The sequence below is a fragment of the Trachurus trachurus genome, assembly GCF_905171665.1.
Source record: "Trachurus trachurus genome assembly, chromosome: 17".
NCBI lineage: Eukaryota > Metazoa > Chordata > Actinopteri > Carangiformes > Carangidae > Trachurus > Trachurus trachurus.
In genome coordinates this window covers 23,620,444-23,647,934 of record NC_139900.1, presented here as the reverse complement: position 1 = coordinate 23,647,934, position 27,491 = coordinate 23,620,444, and the positions used below count along the sequence as shown (strand labels likewise).

Genomic DNA, 27,491 nt, shown 5'->3' with positions numbered 1-27,491 from the left:
CACCTGCAGCTCAACACCCGAAAGACAAAGGAGAGGGTACTGGACTTTAGGAGGCGCCGCCCATCTCCTCTGCCTGTTACCATCAGCGGCGAGGAGATTGAGGTGGTTGCCTCCTATAAGTACCTGGGGTTGCAGCTCGACCACAAGTTTGACTGGTCAGCGAACACTGACCACGTCTACAAGAAGGTGCGGAGCAGACTGTATTTCCTGCGGAGGCTCGCATCCTTCAATGTCTGCAGAAGAATGCTGCAAACATTCTATCAGTCGGTAGTCTGCAGCGTCCCCGTCTATGGAGTGGTGTGTTGGGGTGGCAGTACCAAGCAGAGGGACACACAGAGGCTGGACAGACTGATCAAGAAGGCCAGCTCTGTCATCGGTGCAGAGCAGGACTCGGTGGCGTCGGTGGCTGACAGGAGAACTCTCTCCAAACTGCTCTCCATCATCGACAACAGCAGCCACACACTACACGAACTGATGGAGGGACAGAGGAGCCAGTTCAGTGGGAGGCTGCTCTCACTGAACTGCTCCACAGACAGACTCAGGAAGTCCTTCCTGCCAAGAGCCATCAGGCTCTACAACACATCACTGGGGAGGGGAGAGAGAGGAGTTGTGGAACGAGGGGAATGATGTTTCACATACTATGTATGCACTTGCACTTTCCACTGCAATCCTGCATTTTTATTATCATAGGCTATTTATTGTTTTTATAATCTATTGTTTTTATTTATTCTATTCTCAATGCACTTATTTTATGTCTTGCTGTTGAATGACTGTTTGTTTATTGTGCAGCTGAGAAACTGAAGTGGGCTTTAGAAACCAGTTGTGCAGTCCAACTTCATATTCTTGCAATTTCAGTTTTTATCATATATTTTGATAAATGTTTACACTATTCTGTCATCCTAAGGATGAGGAGCGAGTGCGTCTGGACAAGGAGCGCCTGGCTGCTCGTCTGGAGGGCCACAAAGAAGGCATCGTGCAGACCGACCAGATCAGGTAAAATTGATTTGTGATAGGTTTTCTTTGCTCCATCATATTAGCTTTTAAGTAAAGCTGTCACAATGTGATATACGTGTAGTCTTTAAGCATACCACATCATCCATCAAACATGGTGATGGCAGTGCTTGATGAAGTAGCAGGATTCTAAGGGTTGTACTATTTGCTCAAATTCAAACAGATGCTGCATAACTAATGTTACAGCACTTCACAGTGCAGATGGATAACTACCCAAAACATACTGCAAAAGCAAACCAAGAGGTTCTCAGTAGGGCTGACCCAAAGGAATCCATGCCATGGTAATCGATCATGAAGTCCTTGATCGGTTTTTTTTTCTTCTTTTTTTTCCTTTTTGACACCGGTTCTCATCGTAATTCGTAATTGACCCTTCGCCAACTCCTCCCACAAACGGCTATTGTCCAATCCTACGTTAGCAACCGTAACTATAGGCCTGGCAAGCTTTCCGCAGTGAGTCATTACGTTTGCTTTTGTGGACACATTTTGAGACTAGGACGAAAAACATTTGTTTGTAGAGAAGGATGTTGTTGCTGCTGCTGCTACTATGGCGGCGGCGACGGCGGCAGCAGCAATATAGAGATGTTCAGATACGAGCTGACTTTTTTTTCGACTTGAGCAAGTGTAAATATGGGGATAACCATATGTTCACCTCCGAAATGACAGCTGTACTTTTAGGGCTTTTACCTGGGCTTTTAGGCGAGGGATCCTCCAGGCAGGGACTGCTTTCACTGACTGATACAGCGGTGGGAGAAAAAAAAACAGACAATTGACAACGTTTCATGACCAGTGAGATGACCTAAGTCTTCGTGGGTTGATAGACGGTAAAATTAGCGGCCCTTACTGCTGCTCTGTACATTGTCCAGTCGTGTCGTTGAACAGATGTTTTATCCTCCTGCGCGAGTCACGTCACTGAAAACTCTGAATGATCTTTGTGACTTCTTCTCTCTATTATCTCAGAACAGTTTATCCAGAAATTTGCTGATATTTCCTTTGAAATCGATACCAAATACTGCCAGGAGCATGGCTGGGAGTGAAAGCTTGCCCGGCGTAGCAACAGTAACCAAGGGGGCGGGGCTTACGCGAAGGGTCAATTGTTTCATTAAAATGAGTAGGCGACTTGGCATCCTAGAAACCTGCCTGATTTTGGAGATATGCAGTGTTTGTTTGCCATTACTTTCATTATTTCCGCTACGATCGCACCCCCCCCCCCCCCCCCCCCCCCGGAGGTCGGACCTCAGCCCAACTGGGCATGCATTTGACTTGAGACAAAACTGAAGGCAGAAAGATTTACAGTATAAGCAAGCAGCAACTGAAGGAGGCAGCAGTACATGCCTGGAAAAGCATCTCAGGGAAAGAAACAGACTTCAGACACTCACTGCATGGATTTTCCTCCAAGTATTAACAATCTTGCTTATTGTCAGAATTTTGTTTGCATTTAGAACCATTGAAATACTTTAAATTTAACCTGAAAGACTGAATTCACTGACAAAAGACAAAATTTGTTGAACTTGTTGCCGTCCAAATACTTATGGACCCTCACCTGACTGAATGTATAATGTGCTTGACGTAGATTATTGCACCACCAGAATCCTTTGTATTGTATTGCCATAATGTGGCAATCAGTTTTTACTGTCCGTTAACACCAACAAATTCTTGATCAAAAAACCTCCTCCTCCTTCAGATCACTGTCTGAGGCCATGTCTGTGGAGAAAATCGCAGCCATTAAAGCCAAGATCATGGCCAAGAAACGTTCCACCATCAAAACAGATCTGGATGATGACATAACCCTGAAGCAGAGAAGCTTTGTGGATGCAGAAGTGGACGTCACCAGAGACATCGTCAGCCGAGAGAGGGTCTGGAGGACCAGGACAACCATTCTCCAGAGCACTGGAAAGGTCAGAGTCCGCTTCAGACTAATAGTATCTGGTTACCAAGATGATTCTCTGTGTCACATCAGGGCTTGTGAAATCTTGACGTAATCTTGAGTAAGTTTACCTGCTAATTAGTTAGGTGTCGGGCACTTGGCATGTTGTAAATGAAAAGTTATGAGCAAGTCAACCGAAGATACTCATGTCCGCAAAGTATCGGTGGACTCTGCTCTGTTGCACCACTGATCACACACAACAATGATGAAGCAATGTCCTGCAGCCTTGCATACATTTTGGGTTGGGTCCATATCAAGATTTGTTAAGTCATTCTGGTTCAGGTTCACACACATATAGACTTTCACCAGCTACATATATTTCAGTGTGAGCTATTGTAAACTCGTGAGCACCTCCATTTGCAGTTGTACTTAATACAACTTGATGTTGCAAAGTTTGCAGTCTGTTGTGTGGGGAAACATTTCCAAATTACCCAACCTTGAAAATAGCTCAAGTGTGATGTGAGATGGCAATCAGCACCACTAGATGGCAGCATTGGTATGGCTTCCCTCCAGTGTGAATTTACCCCTAAAATATATGGTTTTATGAGTCACTGACAAAGTTGTAATGTTCATTTATGTTCAGATTTGAAAATGTAAGTCTTCACTCTGTTTTGGTCTTTTCATCAGACACACCAGGCAGTCTGAATCTGAAGGTTCAAGCTAATGTTGCAGTGAGACCTATTTCAAAAATAGTTTATACGGTCGCTAAATCTAAACCACATCGCATTTGTCTCGAGTTTAATGCACACTGGTTTTGAGTTGAGGTTTTGTCTCTCAACACACTGAACAGTTTAGGCCTGGGAAAAGAGAGAGTTTCCATTCAGCAGATATGTATTTATTTATCTATATTTGATCATAGTTTCCAACTCTCAGTTGCTCATTTGAACTCCCATAATAATTAATAATAATTAAATTTCTCCTTGGTGTGTTGTACTTGAACAATTTCTGGACGCTTTTGGGTGATTTGTCTCTACATAAAAGCCATTATGCTGAATCAGATCCCAAATCCCCGACACCAAATGAGGAGTGTGTGTACATGTGTTTAAAGCAGAAGTAAGCGATATTTTTGTGTTAATATAAGTCTTAAATAGTTATATCTTCCGACAGCAATTGCTTACATAGAGTGTTTGGACCGAAACACGGGTCTCTCAGACACTATGCTCTGCTCTGAGCCGAGGAGAAAACTTTTCTTGTATCCTACAAGTTACGAGTTCACGGGTCGGAAGTTACGAGTGGCCGTTATAGTGACTTTCACAGGCAACAGGTCGGAAAAACACGAGTTACGGGTTGCCTGGAACGCTACAAAGTTGTAAGTCGTGACTTGAAGCCGTAACTTACGGTTTCAAAAGCCTGACTGGAACGCAGCATTAGCCAAAACGACCGGATCACTCAGTACGTTTACATGACACTTGAAAAAACCGAATTATTGCCTTAATCCGACTATAACTGGACAACTGAAGTGCATGTAAACACCTTAGTCCGACTGAAATCGGAGTTGAGAACTCCGATTAAGACACCAAGATAATGCGATTGGAATTCGATTTTCTCCGTCATGTAAACACCTTAGTCGGAGTATAACTGGACAATGCATGTGCGCATGCTCCACAACCGTAGAGACGGCACAAAGTGGAGCAGAGAAGCCGCCCAAAACCGGCAAAGTAAAGAAAAAAACCCAACATCAGCGCCGAGTCAATGCATTTCACAGAGAGAGAGAGAGAGAGAGAGAGAGAGAGAGCCCGTATCCTATTCTCCGCGCGCATCCAGCCCAGACTGACGCGTCTGGTCGGGAACTGCAGTTGAGAATTTATTATTAAGCTTATAAGTTGTTTATATTCAGTTTTTTAGGAGGTGACAGAAAAGTCAACAGGACAGGCGGCGTATTAACCCGCTGAAACAACGGGTGACGCCGCATGAGGGGGCGGACCCCGTCAGTTATTCGGTTTTCTCAGTTGCATGTATATTGAGACAAGGACAGAAGTCCGACTTGACGCCAAAATCGAATTTTGAGCATAGCTCGATTAAGCTCTGCATGTAAACGTACTGACTTACTTCTGCTTTAATGTGCGTAAATGTTTCTTCACAGAACTTCTCCAAGAACATCTTCGCCATTCTTCAGTCAGTAAAAGCCAGAGAAGAGGGGCGAGCACCAGAGCAGAGACCAGCACAGAACACTACTCAAGTGGTAAGAACAATATTATCTGTGCTTTAGATATGCATTATTTGCAGCAGTTTCATTAGATTTCAAGGAACTTAAATTTGGCCATATAGGTGTTCAACGTAGCATTTTGACAAACCAGACATTTGCTTCCTCTTCATACACATGCCTTATTTAAAATTAAGGATATAAAGAAAATGTCAGTAGGTATTTAACTCATGGAAGCATCAGTGAGCCTATAAATTACTACTCTTGACTGAAGAATGTATTGACAGGCGTGTACCACAATGATTTGTTTGTGTTTCATGCAATTTCTAGGATCCGTCCTTAAGGAACAAGCAACCTGCCTACAACAGATACGTTCAAGAACAATTCAAAGGAAAAGAGGGTAAGCTTTACCCCTCTGGTGTTATTGGTTCTCTTTGTCCTGGAGAAATAGACAATAGATGGCATTATGTTATTGCTACATAAAAGTTTTCACCAATTCTGTTTGTGATTAAGACTTTTATATATGATGCATAATCCCTACTCCCAACACAGAGGGAAGATGTCTCTCTGTCTCTTCTCTCCTCTCTCTGTCTTGAGTGACAGATGTGGAGAAATCTAAAGATTATAAGTCTTTTGAGTGTAAAGGCAGAAACTTAAATAATAATAATAATAATAATAATAATAGAATGATATGACCATGGATTAAGGTAATGGATAGGATAAGGTAATGCTTCTCTGTAATATTTAATATTATGTTTATTTATTTTTATTTTTTATTGATTTATTATGTTATTTTTTAATCATTCTTATCATACACGTAATATCTAACTGGGGAAAAATCAAAAGATGATACATAAAATCATATTCTGACATAAAAAATACTGAGCTAAATTTAGAAAGAATGACGGCCATGGTTCATGGTCATTGGGAGAACATTGGTGGTGATTTCGCCCCAGCAAAACACTGTGTGGTGTGTGTGTGGGGCGCTCACTCTCTCTCACACACACAAACAGAGCAGGGGCAAAGAAATTCTACAGTTGGAGGAAAATATGTGTATTTATTTATTTTATTCTTGACTGATCCACAGATATCATCTTCTCCCAAAAATAAACTGACCTTAAAACACAATTCAACACATTTAAAATCATCAGTGTTTCTGTGAAGCACACAGGCTGGTGGGAGGGAAAGTAGTTGGCTGCCAATGAGGGAAAACCCTGTACTTCCATAGAGCCAACACATTGATGCATTGTCACACACATTGTTAACAGTTCACATTATTGACTAGAAACATCAGCATCAGTTTCATATCTGCAGGTCACAATGTTAGACTTAAAACTATCAGCCGATATAGATGCGTTTGTACCAAATTTAAAATGTTCTTATACTTAACAGTATTGAGGTCTACTGTAAACAATATACTTTAAGTCAATATTTTGAAAGTTGGATATTATATTTTAGTACAATCATGCTTAAGAAAATGACTAATTTCTTCTGCCAGCAATCTGCAACTCATTGTATGTTGTTTTCTTTTAGAAACTGAGGGTTTCAAGATCGATACCATGGGAACCTACCACGGCATGACCCTGAAGTCAGTGACGGTAAGAAGAGAGCTTCTCGTTTTGCTGATAACAAACCACAAAAACGGCATTACATGTTTGCATCAACTTTGAGCACAACCAGGAAGGTTAGAAGGTGTTTTTTGCCGGAACAAATGCAAAACACACCTGCACTGTGACATACTTAGTGAGGACTAATATATTTTAAAGCAGTAAAAACATAATTGTGTAAGATATGAACCTTGTAATTATTGCCGTGTTTTGCCTCGCAGCATCAGTCAATTGGCAGCACTCGCCCTCTTGATTCTTAAGCAAGTCAGTAGGAATAATCTAAACTATGTAAACTGTTAATTATGCTGGTCTTTCAAATGTGAATTTACCATCCCAAAGAGAATCAGCGTAAACCACAGACTGGAAAGATTTTTCCTTTTTATTATTGTTTGAGATGTCTTGAGAGCAGCCTCGTCATCTACCATTATGTCACAACAGCAGCTCACTCACATAGCAGGAAACTGTTGTGCTTCATTAAGTTCTCAGTTGTGCTTTTCCAGTTGCATGTCCCACAAACACATTGTATCGAGGGTTGTATCATTTGCTACATAACAAACACCTGATCCCTCATATTTTGTCAGACACGTCTGCTACAATCTCGGTCTGTTGCCTCCAACTTCATGTTGGAACTAACCTCTTTTCAAATGACTGTCCTGACTATTTGATTCACATGTTGACATGGGTATTGGCACTGTACCGTAGTTTTAAACTTGTGTCAGTATATATATATATATCAAACACATACAGGGGGTTCCCATTGTATCGTATAACTTCCATAGTTTAAAAAAAAAAAAGTCACTTTTGTGCAGACGTTGCTTATTCCTTTCTAAAATAGAACTGTGTTCATAAATTCTCCAGTGGTTTGACTGAGATGTGGAAACAGTTTTCATCTCTTTTGTACAAAATTGGCAATAATATAGGGGCACTTCCATCAGGTTTCACAGTCACACACATATCTGTAGAGTTTGTATTGAGTTCCCATATGGAAAAAGTGTGGATTAGTCCCTCCGCATTAAGTTTAGAGGTGTTGGGGAAATTGCTTGTATCCAATAAAGAGCCGTGTACTGGCTTCAGTTAGTGAGCATGTCTCCTCCCAGTCGTTCTCTTTGCATGCACCCTGCCCGGTCTCTCTTTAAATGTGTTTATGCAAGCGTTGCGTTTATTGCTTTTTAAGTGATGCCAATATTTGAGTAGTTCATTGGGGTGAAACCCATGCGACGTTATCAGGTGGCTGTACTTGCAACTGGAGTAAGACACCCGCCAGTGGTTAAACAGGAACTCGTTGGGCGGTGGCGTGGGCTCGATCTGCAGCTTGGCCAGACATATTCCTACGTACACGTCCTCCAGATGCAGGCGGTGGATGCTCAGAGATGCTCGGTAGATTTTCTCAGCCAGGTCCCCAGAGAAGACGTAACCAGTCCCAGAGCAGAAGGTTGGATACTTCTCGCTTGGGTACAGCTCAGGCGGCATGTACCACTTGCTGTTCTTATTTCGGTTTGGTGCAAAGCCTCTCATGTTGTTGCCGGTGAAGTAGTTCTTCTTAGGCTTCTCTTCTGGCCCGAGTAGCTTATAAATGAGGTACTCTGTGTTAACGAACATGTCGCTGTCCGTCTTCATGACGTAGCTGGCCTGTGGGCAGTGCATTGCCACCCAGTTCATCCCCATCAGGGTCTTTATAGTCAGGTTTTTGTAGGAATCCAGAAAGTCCTGCTGAATGATGTCATGATGCCTTTGACTCTCTGCTTCTAGCATCCTTTGTTGTAACAGTCCCAGTTCGCCCTCATTTTTCCCGAGCATGAAGAGCCGAATGAATCCCAGAGTTGGGGCAACACTCTCATTCCCCCATGTTTGACGTATGGCGTTCCTTGCCTCTACCTTCCGCGCCTCGGTGGCTATCAGCAACACCAGAAACGGTGTGGGTCCACTCTCTACGCATTTGTCTGGCTCATTGATGATATAAGAGAAAAGCCCGTGAGTTATCGTGCCGTTTAAGTTTCCCTCCCCACTTTGGCTTGCGTTGTTGGTCACCACAGTGTTCCCAAATTTTGGGTTCGCTTGAGGAGTGGGGGGCACTTCCTTGTTGTGAGAGCTGTTGAAAGTGGGCTGAGGAACAATGACAAACCTCCACACTGAATGCTGGGAGCTCACGTTGAGTTTGACTTTGCTAGTGTGAAGTCCACCACCTCCATACACCACTGGATGGCCTCTCCACCACGGCAGACCAGTGAGCCTGGGCAGCCACACCTGGTGCACCAGAAACACCAGTACACCCAACAGGGAGAGGAGATAGAGAAGTTTAGCTGTGTGCGTGTAGCAGTGCCGTCGCCTCCACTGCATGGTTGTGCTTGCGGTAGTTCACTCAAAAGGTTGTCAGACGTGTAAGGCCACTTGTCAGCAGCTTTTGATCGGGTATTGATCCCTGAATTCCAAGTGCGGGTTATGTGGTGAGTTGACTAAGCTGTTGGTATCACATTTCTGTATGGCAATCACTTTGAGGTCCAGTAAAAGTCTAGGAAACAGAGGGAAGAAGAGAATATACATCAGCAATAAATTAATCACACAGTAGCACATTTAAAGCTGTTATAATTAATATTTTGATATTATCAGTGGCTGGCTAGTTGTTTTTTTGACAAACGCAGAACTACTACCTAATTGCCATACCAAAGTCAAACCATGTTGTTGGTGAGTTGGTGAACATTTGGCCTATACAAGTTTTTAACATATAATCATGGTAGATACAGCTTTGGCTTTACAGTCTACCCACTCTTATAAACCACAGCTACGGTTAAAATTTATATACATATGTAAAATTGTATTTATATTGTACTGTATCTTGTCCAACAAGCTTTGATACATACTGTTTTGATAGTCAAACAGCTTCTCTAGTGCTCATCCCCATGGTAACAAAATTTATTTCATTTTGATATGTAAAACGTATCACGCTTTAAGGGAAATTAAACATCATCCTATTCAGTTATCTCTGGGCTTAAGATACCATTTTCAGTATTGCTCTTGACCATTTTTTATTTTTCAGATGAAATTTGGTTTTCAAAGTATGTTGGTCTCATGTGATATGTTTTTTAATCAATTCAGTACATTGAATTAAACTTGAATGTTGATATAAAAGCCCTGGACTCATGGGCTGCCCTGTTATGACTCATAATGTTGGAGTCAATGATCTGTTCTTTGTCACTGTCTTTGGCATTTTATACATGAGAAGCATGAAAAGTCAAAAGGAGCACATGTTTGCACAGCAGGCCAACATGTCATGTGCTTTTACGTTTTACAGATTATTTACTGAACCTTGATTTAGGCCACATACTCTTCAGTTGTTTCTTATTGTGTTGCTTTTAAGAGCAAAAATATTATTAGAAATATTATGTTCTGCTCTCCCAACTCTAAGGTCCTTTCCTTTTGGACAGAATTCAGACGAGGAATGGTCATAGAAAGCTTAGCCTATGTTTGCATGCTGCTACCACCCTCATGTGGAGTGTGTTGTGTTTTATACTGAATCAGACCGCTTAAAGAACCCAACGAGACAAAGAGCAGTTTGTGAGAGCTCATAGCACCACTGAAAAGATTTCAACAACCAAAATGGAAAACAAGTGTTTCCTTCGAAAATGGGCACACCCTCCGTCGCCCATCCTGTGTGATAAATCTGGCATAGGTTTTTTTTTCTTTTCTTTTTGTGTGCATTTGTATTAAAGACTTGACAGGCACTCACCGTTTAATCTCAGAACCTGGCTTTTTCTGCTATCCATCATCGATCGCCCTCTTAGTCACTGCTCCGATCACATACAGTTTTAGCTGAACGACTTCTCCATCAATTTGCTTCACACCGGAGGACAAATCATCCTCTTCTCTTATTCGGAAAAAAAAGAAAAGGCATTCCTCATTGGTGCATTGGTGGAAATTTGGTCCTCATCGTCGTATGGCATCTACCAAACGCATGCAGCAGTGTGTTTGTGTGCATCGGCAGAACATGTGTTAGAGCTCCAGTGTTGCAGTCTCTCTGTCTGCCTTGACGCATTGTCCCTGGAGGCTTGACGCTAGCGGTACTCTGCTGCTGCTGCTGCTGCTGCTGCAGCTGCCTCTGATCAAAGGGAGGAGAATGTCGCTAACTAACAGTCTGGCTCCTTTAGCCGTCCATCCTTGTCATGTTGTGAATATCAACACAGCAGTGGGTGGATGGGGTTCATCTCTGGATGCATCAGCCTTACATTTTTGTATCCAGCTTTTCTTCTAATGTCTGAGCTGAAGCTTGTTTCTTCCTGCTCTTCTCCGTCTTCGCATGCTGCGCTGTTAACTTCCCTCCCCCCATGTGCTTCTTTCCTTTTTTTGTCTCCATATTCCTCTTCTCACCCTCCTCGTTCAGCAGCGGTCTGCGAGGGAGCTAGAGGGGTGAAAAAAGCGGGGGAGGAGAAAGATGAACAGGAAGCAATGCTGTGAGTTGTGTGTTGGGTAGGCAGCCCCAGGCTTGGTGGCGGTACGCTCTCCTCCACGTCACGGTCACGTCGTCTCTGCTGCAGTTGCCGCCCGCTCTGGCAAAGGGGGGTGGGGTAGTGGGCTTCTGACCTATTTGTATTCACACATACTCTCGAGAAAGACCAATAAAACATTACCTCAATTTGGCCTTCCGTGTTGAACAACGGAGAAGGCTTCACGTCAGCACCTCTGCCTGACGGAGTTAACTGTCTAATCCGATTGAACGGTGTCAAACGTCACGCTGTTGCAACTTCATCCTTGCACAATGGCAGACAGCGCAACTTCAAACTCATGTTAGTCACTGTTTGTCAACCACTTCACAACCTCTACCACTAAGTGGTACAACCACATTGTATTCGGAGTGTATTGCCCTAAATCAATCTGAGGTAATAAATTTGGTGTTGATGTGTGGCGCTTTAAAGGGATAGTTCAACATTTTTGAAAATTGGCCCATCGCCATGATCCCCCTAGTAATAGCAGTAGGTTTGTTACCTTTAATTGTTGGTCCAAGCTGCTTTTAGATCGGGGGAGAAGAATACCGAGCGGCGCAGCTACACTACGGAGGCTAATGGAATTTCTTGGTTTTGCTCATCAAACTCAGCAAATACACAACCAAAAAACTCAAAAACGCTGTGGTGGACAAGTTGTGACCTGCACATTCACCACGCTATGAGATAATAGCGGAAAGTTGCGAGATGGAGTTGTTTTAGAGGCAAAGTCGGACTTTACACTCTAGACGGCTGCTCGGCGGAGTGATTTCAAAAGCGCCTGTTTACTGCAGATACGTCCGTATACTACGGCACTGGCTGAGGTGCGCACACTGTGTCCCTCCGACCAGTGGTTCACTGAAGAAAGTAGTTCCGAGTATTTGCTTCACTTCTCTTAACTTTCCGCTATTATCTCATAGCGTGGTAAATGTGCAGGTCACAACTTGTCCACCACAGCGTTTTTGAGTTTTTTGGTTGTGTATTTGCTGAGTTTGATGAGCAAAACCAAGAAATTCCATTAGCCTCCGTAGTGTAGCTGCGCCGCTCGGTATTCTTCTCCCCCGATCTAAAAGCAGCTTGGACCAACAATTAAAGGTAACGAACCTACTGCTATTACTAGGGGGATCATGGCGATGGGCCAATTTTCAAAAATGTTGAACTATCCCTTTAACGCTGCCACACATCAACACCAAAAACAGAGAAAAAGAGGAAAGTTCCCCAGCAGGATTCACACTCCAAACATTAGTGGATGATATGTTGACTGGGAGTCGTGTCAGTGCAAATATGACGATACAGATGTGATTCAGGCGCAATGTCCGGGGGGCCGACAGTCGGCAGGGTCGGCTTCATATTATGTCCATAAACTGTAATGTGTAGCAGTGACATCAAGAGCAGCTGCATTTCTAACTGGCCCGTTTGGGCACACAATCTCAAAAAAGTGAAGCAATCAATTAAGGGAGTGGACACTGGACAGACTTTCTACACCTCCAGGCATCATAGAAAGGCCACGGGAACACACATAACCGCTACAAAACCAGTATAAAGTGGATTTTGCATAATATGAGCCCTTTAATGGGCTTCCTGCCAACAATCTTAAACTGATTTAATCATGTTGGTTTGATGCCAGAATGTACTTGTCCAGGCATTGTCGTTTTTATTTTGCAGCAGTATGACTGAGCGATGTATTTTGGTGGAGGGCAGAGGGCTAGGGTGCTTGTTTTTTACATGTGTGCTCACAGGCAGTCACGATTCCTTCAGTTGCCCATAATTTATCAAACTTGGACAGATTTTCACACTTAGGTTACAATTTTATATGAAATAAGGTTTTTAAAAAAAAGCAAACACCACACACAGATAGGACTCACTGTGATTTCTTTGCAACTGATTTCGCCTGTGGCTTTGCAGGGATATTTGTTTCACTTTAGAATTTTATATGTTCAGAACTCAAAATATTTTCTGTATATACTCAAGTCTGATCTATGAAGTGTCAGCTGGCAAACGGAAAGAACAAATATATCATTCATTTAAATAGCTCTCTGCAGACATTAGGGGTTGCACGACTTCAGATTTTTTAAAGTCGACTCTAATGTTATGAAAGTCGAGTCGACGTCGACTAGTCGCTGATGACGTCATTCATATTTTTCCCATCATAACTAAAATCACAGGAGGAGGGAAAAGCTTTGCAACAATCTGTATTCACTGACTGACAGCTCATGCACAGAATGAGTCCACAGAACAGCAGCTTTATAAACAACAAGCTGTAAATCAGTTTGTTTTTTTGTAACATACACTCCTATACAAGTGCAAAAGATAATACTGTAGCTACTGTCCGTTAAACAATTAGGGAGGAAAACGACACACAGGCCTCGTCACCATCACAGTCCTGCTCACTCACAGTTTCACTCACAGCTTTTTTTCCTGGTTGGTTGTTGCTGTTGTTGGTGGTTGTTGTTGTGCGTGACGTAAAGCTGTCGATATGAGCGGTATTGCCGGCAGCCCGGACACACTGGCCGCGGAAGCGCAGCGCCTCACAGGCGCGCTTGGCGTCTCGCAGGCAGCAGCTTCTCCTGCTCTCTCCGCGCCAGTCAAACATCGACCCGTCTGTAGGCTACTCGGTTTTCCACACACACAGGTCTGTCTCTAGCGCTGTATACGGATGTGTGTCTTGTGTGCAGACGCAACTGATAAATATTTATAGACGGACAAGCAAACTAATCATCATTTATTTTATTTTGAAAATTGACCAGATTCTCTCGCCTTTTCTGTGCCTAACTTCCTGTCTGGTACGATCTCGTTCTATCCAGCTTGACGGCGCTCGTATTTTTTTCATTCAGCCACTCAGCTGTTGTTTCAAGCCGCTACTCTTGTACTGTCACATGATCAGCGACTAGTCGACGTCAAGCTGAAAACGTCATTGTGGAGCAGTAAAGTCGACTAGTCGATTAGTCGACTAGTCTGTGCAAGTTACCCCTAGCAGACATGAGACAGTTCATGTTCGCATCTGACCAGAGTAGTCCTAGCCTGGTCAGATGCGAACATGAACTGATGAAGCCTCTTGGATGAGAGGTGAAACGTCTTCCTAGACAAATAACCAAGTCCATTTGCATTCAATTTTAATTTCCTTGAGATAACTATGATCTGGACAAATGAGAATATTCACAGGCTTACCACTAAGTTAAAAACAAAGCCTGGTTTCACTTGTACGTACTTGATTACATTGATCATTTAGAAAGCAAGTCAGAAGAGACAGATTATCTATTCTTTTTCTTTGTCCCTCAGACAGTGGACTGCCTCCATCTGGGATCCACAATACTTTGGTCCAACTTTAGAACCTAATAGACTTTGGTGCTTATGTATTTATGTCTAACTACCTCTGTTTGATCATCAGGTATAACCGGTCGTAGCAGTATTTTAGGACACAACCTTCCTCCAGTTTGCTGTGTTCATGTTGCTGCAGTCATGTTAATATTATTAAATATTACCCAGCCTCATGGTGCGTTCAGACCAAAACCGTCATTCATTCAAGTCATTCATTTTCAATGGACGCTGGCGTCGACGAGCATCGGCAGCGGCAAGCATCAAACTGAAGTTAAAGGGATAGTTCAACATTTTGGCAAACTGGCCCATTGCCATAATCGCTATAGTCATAGCAGTAGGTTTGTTACCTTTATTTGTCGGCGTAAGCTATTTTTAGAACGGCGGAGCGGAGCAGCAGGCTGCTCAGGGCTATGCTATGGAGGCTAAGGGAATTTCTTGGTTTCCCTCATCAAACTCATCAAATACACAACCGAACTCCAAAACTGTTGTGAGTTGCACAATCACCACGCTATGAGATAATAACGGAACATTACGAGACGGAGCTGTTTTAGAGGTAAATTCATGCAAAACCGCTGATGCGCGTTGCGTTCAGGGACAGTTTTTCAGCAAGCAGTCTCTGTATTTACCCTATATTTACCTCGAAAACGGCTCCGTTTCATAACGTTCCATTATTATCTCATAGCGTGGTGAATGTGCAGGTCACAACTTGTCCATGAAAGCGTTTTGGAGTTGTTGGATTGTGTATTTGATGAGTTTGATGAGAGAAACCAAGAAAGCAGCAGCCAATTGCAGACCCGGATTCTCACAGCGGGAGAAATTGAGAGAGCCTGAATGGACACATCTGCAGCGCTGCTTGAAAGTCCCGCCCCTTTGGTCGCAGGCGGCGAGATGCCAGTGACCAGAGCGTCCGCAGACTTTAAAGACGCTTTTGGTGTGAACATACAGTTTATCAGATACAGATTATCTTGGCTGTACTGAGCTCTTCATTAATTGTTGCAGTGTAGAAGTAAGTACAGCTGCCCAGTTCAAACTGTTTGACTTTACTTACTTTACTTTGATGCATGATTACTGGCAGTGTTACAATTCAACAGGCCAGACCGCTTTAAGGTGCATAAGTATTGGATTTATATGAACTTTGCTTCCGATAGCATATAATACTGTACTTACAATGTGGAGCAGAGCGGGTCTAAGGGTGTAATATATCATAGTCCAGTCAGTATTTATTTATAGATCCCCAATCCCCTAGAGATGTTATCTCATGGCTCTTTTCAAGTGGAGCAGGTCTAGACCTTGTCTTCATTATGGTATTTACAGAGATCAAGCAGTTCCTACTTAAGAGCAAGCACTAGGCAACAGTGGCAGGAAAAACGTCCTTTTAAGAGGCAGAAACCTGAAGCTAGCTAACAGTTATCCATTGGTTGGGCTGAAGAGGAAGAGGAAATGAAAGAAATGACCACTGAAATAATACAAATGGTGATAACTGTAATATTAAAGAGAGGAAGTCCCAGGACTGCTGCTGAGCTGCAGACAATGAGTTTATCTGTAACAGCAGCTAGTGTGAGGCCAACACTGACACTGATAATGATTAATACTATTGTAACAGTGCCTCCTCTGTTATTTTCCAAATGCCCACTATTTTTCCCATCAGGATTCTTAGGTTTGGGCAAGGATAAGGGACTATAGGTTAAGCCTGTGTGTATGAAGAAAATGTGTAACAACTTGGTTTGATATTGCAATAAAAATGCAACTTGCAATAAATAGATATTATTATATAGATAATAAACTAAATGCATGTGACCTCGCAGCTCACACCAAATTGACACCAGTTAATCTGAAAGTATCTGACAGTACAGCAGCTGCTGCTACAGTAAATAAACAAATGTACTATTCCTAACTTGAAAACACTGAGTGAAGCTGTGTGAAGAACACAGTGATATCGATTTTCTCTCCACCCGCCTCTCTCTGCTGCGATCCAGATTCATCACTATAAGTGACGTTCCCAGAGTGGAGACGCTGCTGTGGTCAAGTTTGTTTACCACTGCTGCCAGATTATGAGCACTGCTGTAAAATTTCAGACGCTCATCAATATTAAGAGGCTGCTAATGATCTCGCTGACACATTCTTTGAATACGGAAACATCCGACATCATCTCAGAATGGTGTAGCAGGATCGGAGAGTGCGTGAAATCCTCCTGGACTGTCTTATTCAATAGGATTAGAGCAGCGTCGCTCACACGTTACAGCACATGGTACATGAAATGCTGCTGTGTTGATCGCATTGTTTTTCTTCCAGCAATAAATATTTAAAATTTATTGCAAGAATTAATATGTTAATTTTGAAAACAGCAGTTTCTTTCATTGTAAATTACATTTAGATGATTACTCCCTTAGCTGATGATCAGAAAATTAAAGCAGTACTAAAGAACTTTCAGTTTTGGTTGAGTTTGGCGGCGCCTGTGGACCAAAGCGGTAGTTTTGCCTGAAGGAAGACTCCATTTCCCATGAACACTAGCATGAAGCCCTGTAAATATCCTGCATTAAAATTAACAGAAGACATCAAAACTAAGTTTCTGTTTCCAGTGGATCATTTCAAAGTGAAAACACAAACATAATCCATTGCTAAAGTGCCGTTTTGCCTGTTCCCTCCTTGTTGTGACTCGCAAAAGTGAAAGTGAAAGTAAAGTGAGAGCCGGGTTCCTACCATGCTCCTCAAAGCTGCTTAGTGCCAGAGAAAGAGATACAGACCCCCCTCAGATCACGACAGAGGTGTCATTCAACTTGTTGTAAGTCGATGTATCATCACAAAAGTTATGAAAATATTTTATGAAGGTTGAAAAGTTACTTAGTGCTGGTTTAAAGGCAAACAATTTGTCAAATTCTGCAAATTGAGGACCTTGTAGGATTTATACTGTTAATTAGACAGGACAAAGAATTTAAACTTCAACTTTTTATAGACAAAATAATAAATCAGTGAATCAAAAGAAACATTGATAGATCAAAAATAATAACAAAAAGGAGAGCACAGTTTTGGGGTTTTTACAGTGGTGTTACTGAGCAATGCCTCTTTTACCCCCCTCACTGAATACGTACACTGGGTTGCAAAGAGCGCACACCGTCCTTACAATAGCCAACAGTGATTGTCCTGCAATCAAGTTACTCACATCAGTGTTGTAAAAGGCACAGCTAATATGACGTTGCATTTTGTTGCTGCTCATGAATGACAGTGTCGTTTGAAGATGGATTAATGCTGTAACTGTCTTCAATCAACACAGACTCACAGTATGGTATGTTAACGTGTATAACTTTGAGCTTGGGTTTCATTTTCCAGGAGGGAGCATCTGCCCGGAAGGCCCAGACTCCAGCCCTGCAGCCTGTCCCTCGTCCAGGTCGGTGTTTCAATCAGTATTTACACACATTCATAAGGATAATAGAGGTCTTACCTGCAATCGCCGATAATATCGGCTTATATTCTGCATTTTTACGATAATCAACATCAATAATCATTATAATGAACTTATTTTAAAACGCTCTCCTGTGGCCCTGATGCAGCTGTCTCTCTGCCTGAAGTCACCAGTCTCGGCTGTGTAACAATGTCCCGCCCACAGCCCCCACTGAACCAAGATCTGTGTTTGAGTTTTTTATTCTACAATAATGTATGGTCTTTTTATCTCAGATTTTCACAGTGTACAAAAACAAACAGACAAGCAAACAGTACACTGTAATCAGCCAGGCCTGAAAAAAGTTACTTAGTTTGTAATATTTCTCCTGATGGTTTTTTAGAGAAAGTTGCCTGATCCCTGCAGATGTTTGTTTGAAAGAGGAAGTGATAAGAATCTTTATAAATTTAAACAAGGTAAATTTCACAGAGAAGATTATTTAGCAGCAGAGGATGCCAAGACAGGAAGAGGTGACAGATTGACTCTGAGGTCACACGTAATAAAATGTGTCAGTGCTGTTCTATCACTGTGACAGCCGGTTAAGGTTGTACATGGCCGGTTAACTGGATTTCTCCCTCACTGGGTTTTCTTGGTGCTTTGTGTTTGAATGGGTCTGAAATCAGATTCTCTGAATTGTTCCTCTCATGTTGCCGTGGCATCAGTCATCCATTCCATTCCCATCATCTGTCGATTTCATGCATTCTTCTTCATTATTGGAAGACCAGGGGAAATCCCATCGGATGAAAAACAACAGCTCACGCTTCAACAGCAAAACTTTTCTTCTCATTTGTTGTTTCAGTTCCCTTTTTTTCCCCCGACAAAAACGGTTTCTGCTGTAGAGGCTGCTACATCTGAGCTTTTGTTGCTTTTAGGGATTTCCTTTGTTGATCTTATTATCTTCTGTCCTCAAAATTTCCACGAAGATTTGGACACGGTGTGATTTTTAAGGTTAACCTTTTTGCAGGAAGAATAAATACAACAGATACAACATCGATCGACTGTGATACGCTCAACCCTTGATGTAGCTATACTGGCACTTTCCTGCGAAACATCTGTGAAATCGACTTGCCATATTTAACCATGACCATATAAGATAGATTTGCACATTATTTCCGGATGAAATGAAACTGCTTCTGTGAAAGGGACTTTTGTTTACCAAGAAGTCAAACAGACGTGTGACTCTTCTACGAACACTGACCCAGTGTGCTCATCCACAGGTTTTTTTTTTATTTTCTTTTAATTATGTAGCGAGTACAACAAAGCAGCTTCAGTCAGTGTGTTTTGAGTGATGACCTGACTGGCTGACTTTGTGCCACTTGTTCCACACAGCTGTGGTAGATATTAAAGGTGTACAGAAATGGCCGTTTGTCCTGTTTGTCGCGCCGAGTTGTCACGAGCTGCAACACGAGTTTACCCGAGTGAGGAAAACGAATTTGATTGGTCGTTATCGAGCGGGCGGGATATTCAAAGCTTGGGGCGAGACCGAGCTCCGTGTGTGTGTGCGTGTCTCAGACGTTTGAATGACAGATTACGGATCCAATATCAGTGGCTGGTGAATCGTGTACAGGCTGACGTATAATCCGTGCGCCTGCATTATCCAATGCGAAAAAAAAAATACACACTTTCATCCCGGATTTACTCAAAAATAGAATTTTGCACAAAGTTTGGCCTACAACGTCTGAAAGATGAGTTATCACATTAATTTTATGACCCAAAGTGGGCTCAAATTCAATTTTCTTTTCTGTACACCTTTAAAAGAGGGACTCGACTAGATAGACAAAGGAGTGGACATTTAAGATAAGATGGACATTTAATTAAAGGGACAACGAGGAGTTTTGGAAAAGCGAAGCGTTTTCACACTACATTTATGAGCCTCCGCGCACACCGTAAAATTCTTTTGACCGGCGCAAGACAGACTCATGTTTTCATTCATCAATAATTAAAGTCAGAGGTTCAAAGAGGTTCACATACCGTCGTAGTTCCCACAATAAACGGCGATTCAGCTGCGTTATTCTCATGACTCGTTGCGAAACTGAAAGTAAAAAACGCTGGTCGGCTCGACCAGCATCTCCGCCACCACTAATAATAACAAAATAACGATAGAGACAGAACGATATATTTATCGAAAATGGGCCCATTAACAAGTGTGGATAGCGGAGATTCATCCACATTAACGTGAGACTTTTTTATAACCGAATAGAAACTCCTCGTTGTCCCTTTAACATTATTTACATACATGTATATAACTTACATTAGTCAGTGGAGCCCGTCAGCCAAATCCTATTACAACAATGTAACATTGATACAATTATGTTACAATAAATACTGCAACAAGCATTTTAATGAAGAATCATTGTCTGCCCTAGTGCCCTTTGTGAGAACTTCATGGTATCAACGTGTGACTGTGCTGATGAATTTTTATTGTCTTTTTCCCCCCAGTTTCACAAGCCAGACCTCCACCAAACCAGAAGAAAGGTACGTTAGATGATGTATTTATGGCATAAATATAAAATGCGGCAAACAGCCTATTTAGTGTAGAATAACACTATTTCTTTCAATAGTGGTGACTTAGTGTTATTTCCTGTTACTGCCTGCACTTGATTCTCTGTCTGACAGTTGACAAGGTTTTTTAAAGACGTTTTTATAATGTTTTTCTCTCAGGGTCCCGGACGCCCATCGTCATCATCCCTGCTGCCACCACCTCACTCATCACAATGCTTAATGCTAAGGATCTTCTGCAGGATCTTAAGTAAGTTTAACTGCCCATTGCGCTTTAACAAAGTACTTCCTTTTAGTATTTGTAGAAACCATTCATCAGAAGGTAAGAGTCATTAAACCAAGTGAACCTTCTTTATTTTTAAACACATTTTACTGATACAGAAAATGGAGCCACTTTTTTTTTCTCTGCTGCAGTTGTTTGAGAAGAGTTTCTCAAAAATACAACTTTAAAAAAATAGGTGTGTGTGTGTGTAATATGCATGTGCAATGTTGGGGTATTGTGCAGTGAGGCTGGTGGCACTTTGTGGCACGGTGCTTTCACTGCCTCCTCACCACACAGTTTCATTCCCACCACAGGAGCAGGATTTCCTCACCATCTCGCATCTGTTTTCAGGTCTATTCCAGTCAGCTCAAAGAATTGCATTCAATTTAATTCCACTGATTCCTGTTGTACAGGATCTAGTGGTGAATCTGTGAACAACAACAACAACAACAACAACAACAACAACAGGGATATAAAAGCTGGGGTAGGCAGGATTTGTTTTGAAAACAAGTCTACAGCTCCTGGTACCTTTTTAACAATCAAATCTATTTTGATCTGGGGGTTCCTGATTGGTTGAGGGGCGGGCCCTACTAGGGCCTCCCGACAGAGTAGGTTTAAAGCAGTATCCTTATAAAAAGCACCTTAGACGCACATCATGGTTAATGTGTTGTGTTTTAAGCTATAATTCCACAACATAATGTAGAACGAAACTCTACAGGTCTAAAGTAATACTCCGTTTCTGCTGTGGATGGCAAGCTAGTCAGCCAGACATGCTAATGTTAGCCAACTGAGGCCCCGTCCAGACGAATCCGTTTTTTTCGAATCCGGATAAATACTTTATCGGATTGGCCTCGCGTCCACACGAATCCAGCGTTTTCAGGGGGTGAAAACGGTATTTTTTGAAAACGGGTCCCAGAGTGGGAAAATTTGAAAACGCCGCCCCAGCGTTTTCGTCTGGACGGCCAATACGGACTTTTTCAGAAACGATGATGTCATGCCCCCCGCCGCTCTACCTGTAACCTGAGACACACACACAGACACACCGCTGCAGCAGCTGCTGCACACTGACAGTCTATGCACGTAACAACAACAACGGCCGACTAACGTTGCGTCGCTCAGACGCTGCGGCTGAATCACGTCTGTTTAATCATCACTGATCGTAATATTTACTCTGACACGACTCCCTGTCAACATTTAATCCCATGTTTGAGTTTGAATACAGCGGGGGACTTCTTCTATTGAATTACAGCGGGGACTTCCCGTCTTCTTCAGCTGTCTTAAAGGGATAGTTCAACATTTTTTGAAAATTGGCCCATCGCCATGATCCCCCTAGTAATAGCAGTAGGTTCGTTACCTTTAATTGTTGGTCCAAGCTGCTTTTAGATCGGGGGAGAAGAATACCGAGCGGCGCAGCTACACTACGGAGGCTAATGGAATTTCTTGGTTTTGCTCATCAAACTCAGCAAATACACAACCAAAAAACTCAAAAACGCTGTGGTGGACAAGTTGTGACCTGCACATTTACCACGCTATGAGATAATAGCGGAAAGTTAAGAGAAGTGAAGCAAATACTCGGAACTACTTTCTTCAGTGAACCACTGGTCGGAGGGACACAGTGTGCGCACCTCAGCCAGTGCCGTAGTATACGGACGTATCTGCAGTAAACAGGCGCTTTTGAAATCACTCCGCCGAGCAGCCGTCTAGAGTGTAAAGTCCGAAATCGTTGCCTCTAAAACAACTCCATCTCGCAACTTTTACGCTATTATCTCATAGCGTGGTGAATGTGCAGGTCACAACTTGTCCACCACAGCGTTTTTGAGTTTTTTGGTTGTGTATTTGCTGAGTTTGATGAGCAAAACCAAGAAATTCCATTAGCCTCCGTAGTGTAGCTGCGCCGCTCGGTATTCTTCTCCCCCGATCTAAAAGCAGCTTGGACCAACAATTAAAGGTAACGAACCTACTGCTATTACTAGGGGGATCATGGCGATGGGCCAATTTTCAAAAATGTTGAACTATCCCTTTAAGTGTTTATGTGTGGCAGGCAGCGCTTGCAGCGCCACACACACTCCACACACACGCCTGCAGTATGTAGGTACTACAGCGTTTTGGGTCGTTTTCAGGTGATCGTGTGGACGCAGATATTTCTGAAAACGATGCCGTGTTTACGGAGATTTTTTTCAAAACGATTAAGAAAAAGATCGGATTCGGTGAAGCCGCGTATTCGTCTGGACGGGGCCTGAATATTCGTGTGTGTGTGTGTGTGAGTGTGAGAGAGAGTGTGAGTGACACTGGCGAAATGAAACTCCATAACAATTGAAATTTTGTCTGAACCATGCCAGGTTCCTCACATCAGAAGAGAAGAAGAAGGGAGGCATTCAACGTGACAATGAAGTTCTGCTTCAGAGGCGCAAAGACCAGATCCAGCCGGGCGGCACGACGCTGAGTGTCACCGTGCCGTACCGCATCATCGATCAGCCGCTCAAACTGGCTCCACAGGACTGGTAAGATTTAATTTGTGTTTTGTTCACATTTTATCACCACACAGGAGCCTTCTGTCGAGGGGACGAAGCCAGTTGCAGTTGTTCACTTCAGTCGGAGCATGAAACAACCATTTGCCTGATCGCTTATCGTATGATATGGCCATTGACGTTGGCGTCTGTGAGGTTGAGTCATTACAGTTCGACAAACATGACTCATGCAGCCTGTTTGTGGGGATACGTCCGGATTTCTAGTTGGTACAAAACACTCAGTGCATTAACTGCTTGTTTTTTGAAATGTTCATAATTCTGTAACACACCAGTCTCTCTCTCTGGCTTCACAATGTCGACCTTTGGATGTTTCCTCTGGCAGGGATCGAGTGGTGGCTGTGTTTGTGCAGGGTCCTGCTTGGCAGTTCAAAGGCTGGCCGTGGCTGCTGCCTGATGGATCCCCTGTCGACATTTTCGCCAAAAGTAAGAAACACACACTTTTAAAAAGACTTTTATTAGAAATGGCCAGGTACCACCACTTTATAGCTCGCCATCAACTTGTGGTCGCTAATTTTTACAGAAGAGCTGCAGTAGTTAAACATTCAAGTGAGAATTGATCGGTTCACTGCTGCTGGCAGAAAGCAGTGGACCTGGATTATTGAATGACCTTTCTGATATCTCATGTTAGAGGGATAGTTCAACATTTTGGCAAATTGGCCCATTGACATAATCGCTATAGTCATAGCAGTGAAGTTCGTTACCTTTAATTGTCGGTGTAAACTATTTTAAGAACGGTGGAGCGCAGCCACAAGCTGCTCAGAGCTACACTACGGAGGCTAATGGGATTTCTTCACGCACATTCACCACGCTATGAGATAATAACGGAACGTTACGAGACTGAGTTGTTTTAGAGGTAAATTCACGCAAAACTGCTGATGCGCGTTTTTCCAGCAACCAGTCTGTATTTTCCTCGAAAACAACTCCGTCTGGTAACGTTCCATTTGAGCAGCTTGCGGCTCTGCTCTACCGTTCTAAAAATAGCTTGCACCGACAATTAAAGGTAACGAATCTACTGCTATGACTAAAAACCAGAATGACCAAAATGTTGAACTATCTGTTTAACATCTAAGATAATCAGCTCATTGGAAGTAGAAAAATTGCGGATTTCATGAACGCAACATTTTATAGAGCAACACTCAGCAGATTAATCAGCTGTAAAATAATCATTAATTTCTACCCTAGAGTAAATAACACTAGACAGAAGATTAAAGTTTTTCCAAGACAAAGATATTTGTTAGTGTAAATACAAATTCACTGCAGTCAATTTTTTTTGCGTTTGACTTTCGCACTCAACTCAGATTCATCCCTATAAATGTGTGGATGTTTTCCTGCAGTTCGAGCCTTTCATTTGAAGTACGATGAGGCAAAGACAGACCCCAATGTGCAGAAATGGGACGTGACCGTCCTGGAGCTGAGTCGCCACAGGCGCCATCTGGACCGGCCCGTCTTCCTGCGTTTTTGGGAAACCCTCGACAGGTATTTATCCTTATCGACCTTAATATATACATTCATCTTTCTATCTCCTGGTCACACATGATTTGATTTGATTTGATTTGATCTGATTGTAATTTCTGATTTTTTTCCACAAAAACTAACCATTCTTCCCTTTCTGTCCTGTTCACCAGATACATGGTAAAACACAAATCTCACCTCAGGTTCTGAGCCCAGATCAGAAGGTCCATCCGAAAATCCCACAAATTAAATCTCAGATAATCCAACTCTCCACGGCCCGACTCTTGCAGAAGTATCCCCTCTCTTATAAGATGCCATCCCATCTTCTCACACCATCCCAATTTTACCAAGACAGGGGGGGGACACGTTATGCAGTGGTCTTCCTCCAACAATTCCTCAAGGACTCCTAATGCAATGCTCTCGGTATGTTGCTCTGGACACTGGAGGGGAGATTTAGGGGATTTTTGTGTTTTTGTTGTAGTTGTTTTCTAATGTTTTCATGTAGTTACACAAATACCAAAATATGTTTTATATTAAACAACGGCAACATACTGTGGAAACAATTTCAAAACGAGACGAGCAACGTAATGGGGTCAGAAGGAGGTTTTGTCGTGGTGATGCAGAATATTGTGAATTCAACTCAGAACTGTTCAGACTGAGAGAAATATGAGGTCTCAGTATGAAAAGAAAACCAGCCACTGACTTTGAGGGAAGAGACTTCCTTCACACTTCTCTTCTTTTCATTTTGGGTGTTTGTGGTCTGAATGTACATATATGATAAAACCTGTCAGAGCCAAAACTCTTCAAGCAGAGCGGAGGATGCTGGGAAGAGGTTTAATACTTTAGAAAGCTTCTCTGCTGTGGCTCAATAAAAATGATCTCAGTCAAGAAACCAGGTCCTCAGCTCAGTTTTTGACGGATCAGCACATCTAATGGTCATGCAATGGCCTTGTTAAAGTCTTCTTTTTCTTCTTTGTTGGTGTTGTGCTAGAGGAGAGAAATTATGGAAAGTATTGCTTTAAGTCATCACATGAAAATAGACAATAAAGCCTCAGAGAAACAAACACTTTGTGTGCTGCTTGTTTCTTTTATTTGTGTGTCTTTTTTTACTTTTTATTTCATCTCGACAGAATAAATATCTACAAGAAATTACCATTGAGGATTTTGGGATGTAAAAAAGGGGCCATTGGTCAACCATTAATTCCCCTGGCCCACTTTTGTCTTATTTCACAGATAACTGTCCCAGTTTCAGTCATTCTTCATCCTCACCAAGCCTTAAAGGTGTACAGAAATGGCCGTTTGTCCTGTTTGTCGCGCCGAGTTGTCACAAGCTGCAACACGAGTTTACCCGAGTAAGGAAAACGAATTTGATTGGTCGTTATCGAGCGGGCGGGATATTCAAAGCTTGGGGCGAGCCCGAGCTCCGTGTGTGTGTGCGTGTCTCAGACATTTGAATGACGGATTACAGTTCCAATATCAGTGGCTGATGAATCGTGTACAGGCTGACGTATAATCCGTGCGCCTGCATTATCCAATGCGGAAAAAGAAATACACACTTTCATCCCGGATTTACTCAAAAATGGAATTTTGCACAAGGTTTGGCCTACAACGTCTGAAAGATGAGTTATCACATTAATTTTATGATCCAGAGTGGGCTTAAATTCAGTTTTCTTTTCTGTACACCTTTAAGACCATCTTGCAATGGCAGCACCTGCCGATAATGTTGAAGTGACTACTACATGTGTGGCAACATGGCAAAGGACTACATGGGAATCTAAAAGTTTTTAGTCAAGGCATTAAATCAGATAAAATAATTATTTACATGTCCTGAAAAACAAACGATGTCCAGTCCAATGTTGTTTTCCCTGATTAAAAGTGAAAAGCGGAACTATGTTTACTCTGTCTGGATCAGACCTTCGGACAAATCCAAACAGTTTGCCCCATTTGCATGTTAAGTTTTCATGTTGTTGGTTACCGCAGTAACCACAGTGTAAGTGGTTGTGCTAATGCAAACTCCCGCTCTCTACTGACGAGGTTTGGGGTTTATTTTATGTTCTGGAGATACTGAAAGCGTGTGGGCGAAGGCACTCCCACTGAAACCTTTTGACAGTTTAGGGTGGCAGTGAAATGAGACTCGGTGTTACTTCCTTTTTTTAGTCTTTTTATTTCAATTTATTGAAGTGCGTTCCCGCTACAGGTCACATTCTTCACCTCAACGCTACTTTGAGTTTCACAGAAAGTTATTTACCACCCAAGTCACATTCATGTGTTGGCAGGAAGCCTGTGTTGACGGGTCTGATCGCCAACCACTCTCAGACTCATTTCTGTTCATTACTCTGTGACTGTCCTTGCATCAGTTTGCCTTGGTGTGTGTGCGCATGTGATTGTGAGAATGGAGTGAAGAGATTATATTACACACTCATGATCATAAATATTCATGTCATGAACCTCACTTCTCAGCAGGCTCACAGCTACAGCTCAAAGATTTTCCCATTCTGCTCTTCGAAGATTAGAGGGAAAAAAAAAAAACTTCAAAAAGTCCATAGTTAATTTGTTCTGAGGTCCACATTAACTTTTCATATATGAATATTTGCAGCAGTGGAACATTTTCACAGCATGAAGGGTTTATTCCTCTGCTGCTGATAGCCAGCAAATCTATGTGACTGACTGGGTATCCTGGTTGTAGTCTAAGTGTTGAAACCCTAGTAATTATTCTTCAGCTGTAGTGGCAGATTAATGTTTCTTAAATGAAGAGTAATAAGCACATTATCAGCTCCGTCCACAAAGAGCATGATTAAGTATAGCTTCTTCTGAGGCTTCTGGATGAATTTATAAAAAG

At 42.4% G+C, this 27,491-nt stretch overlaps 2 protein-coding genes across 2 annotated transcripts in view; one reads left to right on the top strand and one right to left on the bottom strand.

The window, feature by feature from the left end:
* The window catches only part of cdc73 (cell division cycle 73, Paf1/RNA polymerase II complex component, homolog), a 28,529-nt gene extending 3,217 nt beyond the window's left edge, over window positions 1-25,312 (top strand). Inside the window, exons 6-17 of the mRNA XM_083991857.1 lie at window positions 905-993; window positions 2,693-2,906; window positions 5,019-5,117; window positions 5,409-5,478; window positions 6,612-6,676; window positions 17,803-17,860; window positions 20,351-20,386; window positions 20,573-20,660; window positions 23,012-23,173; window positions 23,523-23,623; window positions 24,535-24,676; window positions 24,826-25,312. Coding sequence (XP_083847983.1) covers window positions 905-993; window positions 2,693-2,906; window positions 5,019-5,117; window positions 5,409-5,478; window positions 6,612-6,676; window positions 17,803-17,860; window positions 20,351-20,386; window positions 20,573-20,660; window positions 23,012-23,173; window positions 23,523-23,623; window positions 24,535-24,676; window positions 24,826-24,862 — 1,161 coding nt within the window. The 3' untranslated portion in view covers window positions 24,863-25,312. The remainder of the gene's footprint in view (window positions 1-904; window positions 994-2,692; window positions 2,907-5,018; window positions 5,118-5,408; window positions 5,479-6,611; window positions 6,677-17,802; window positions 17,861-20,350; window positions 20,387-20,572; window positions 20,661-23,011; window positions 23,174-23,522; window positions 23,624-24,534; window positions 24,677-24,825) is intronic.
* LOC311000358 (beta-1,3-galactosyltransferase 2-like) lies at window positions 7,472-9,114 on the bottom strand. Its single transcript, XM_083991038.1, has one exon. It carries the CDS (start codon window positions 9,020-9,022, stop codon window positions 7,760-7,762), a length of 1,263 nt encoding a protein of 420 aa, XP_083847164.1. The 5' UTR covers window positions 9,023-9,114; the 3' UTR covers window positions 7,472-7,759.
* Window positions 25,313-27,491: the final 2,179 nt, after the last annotated feature.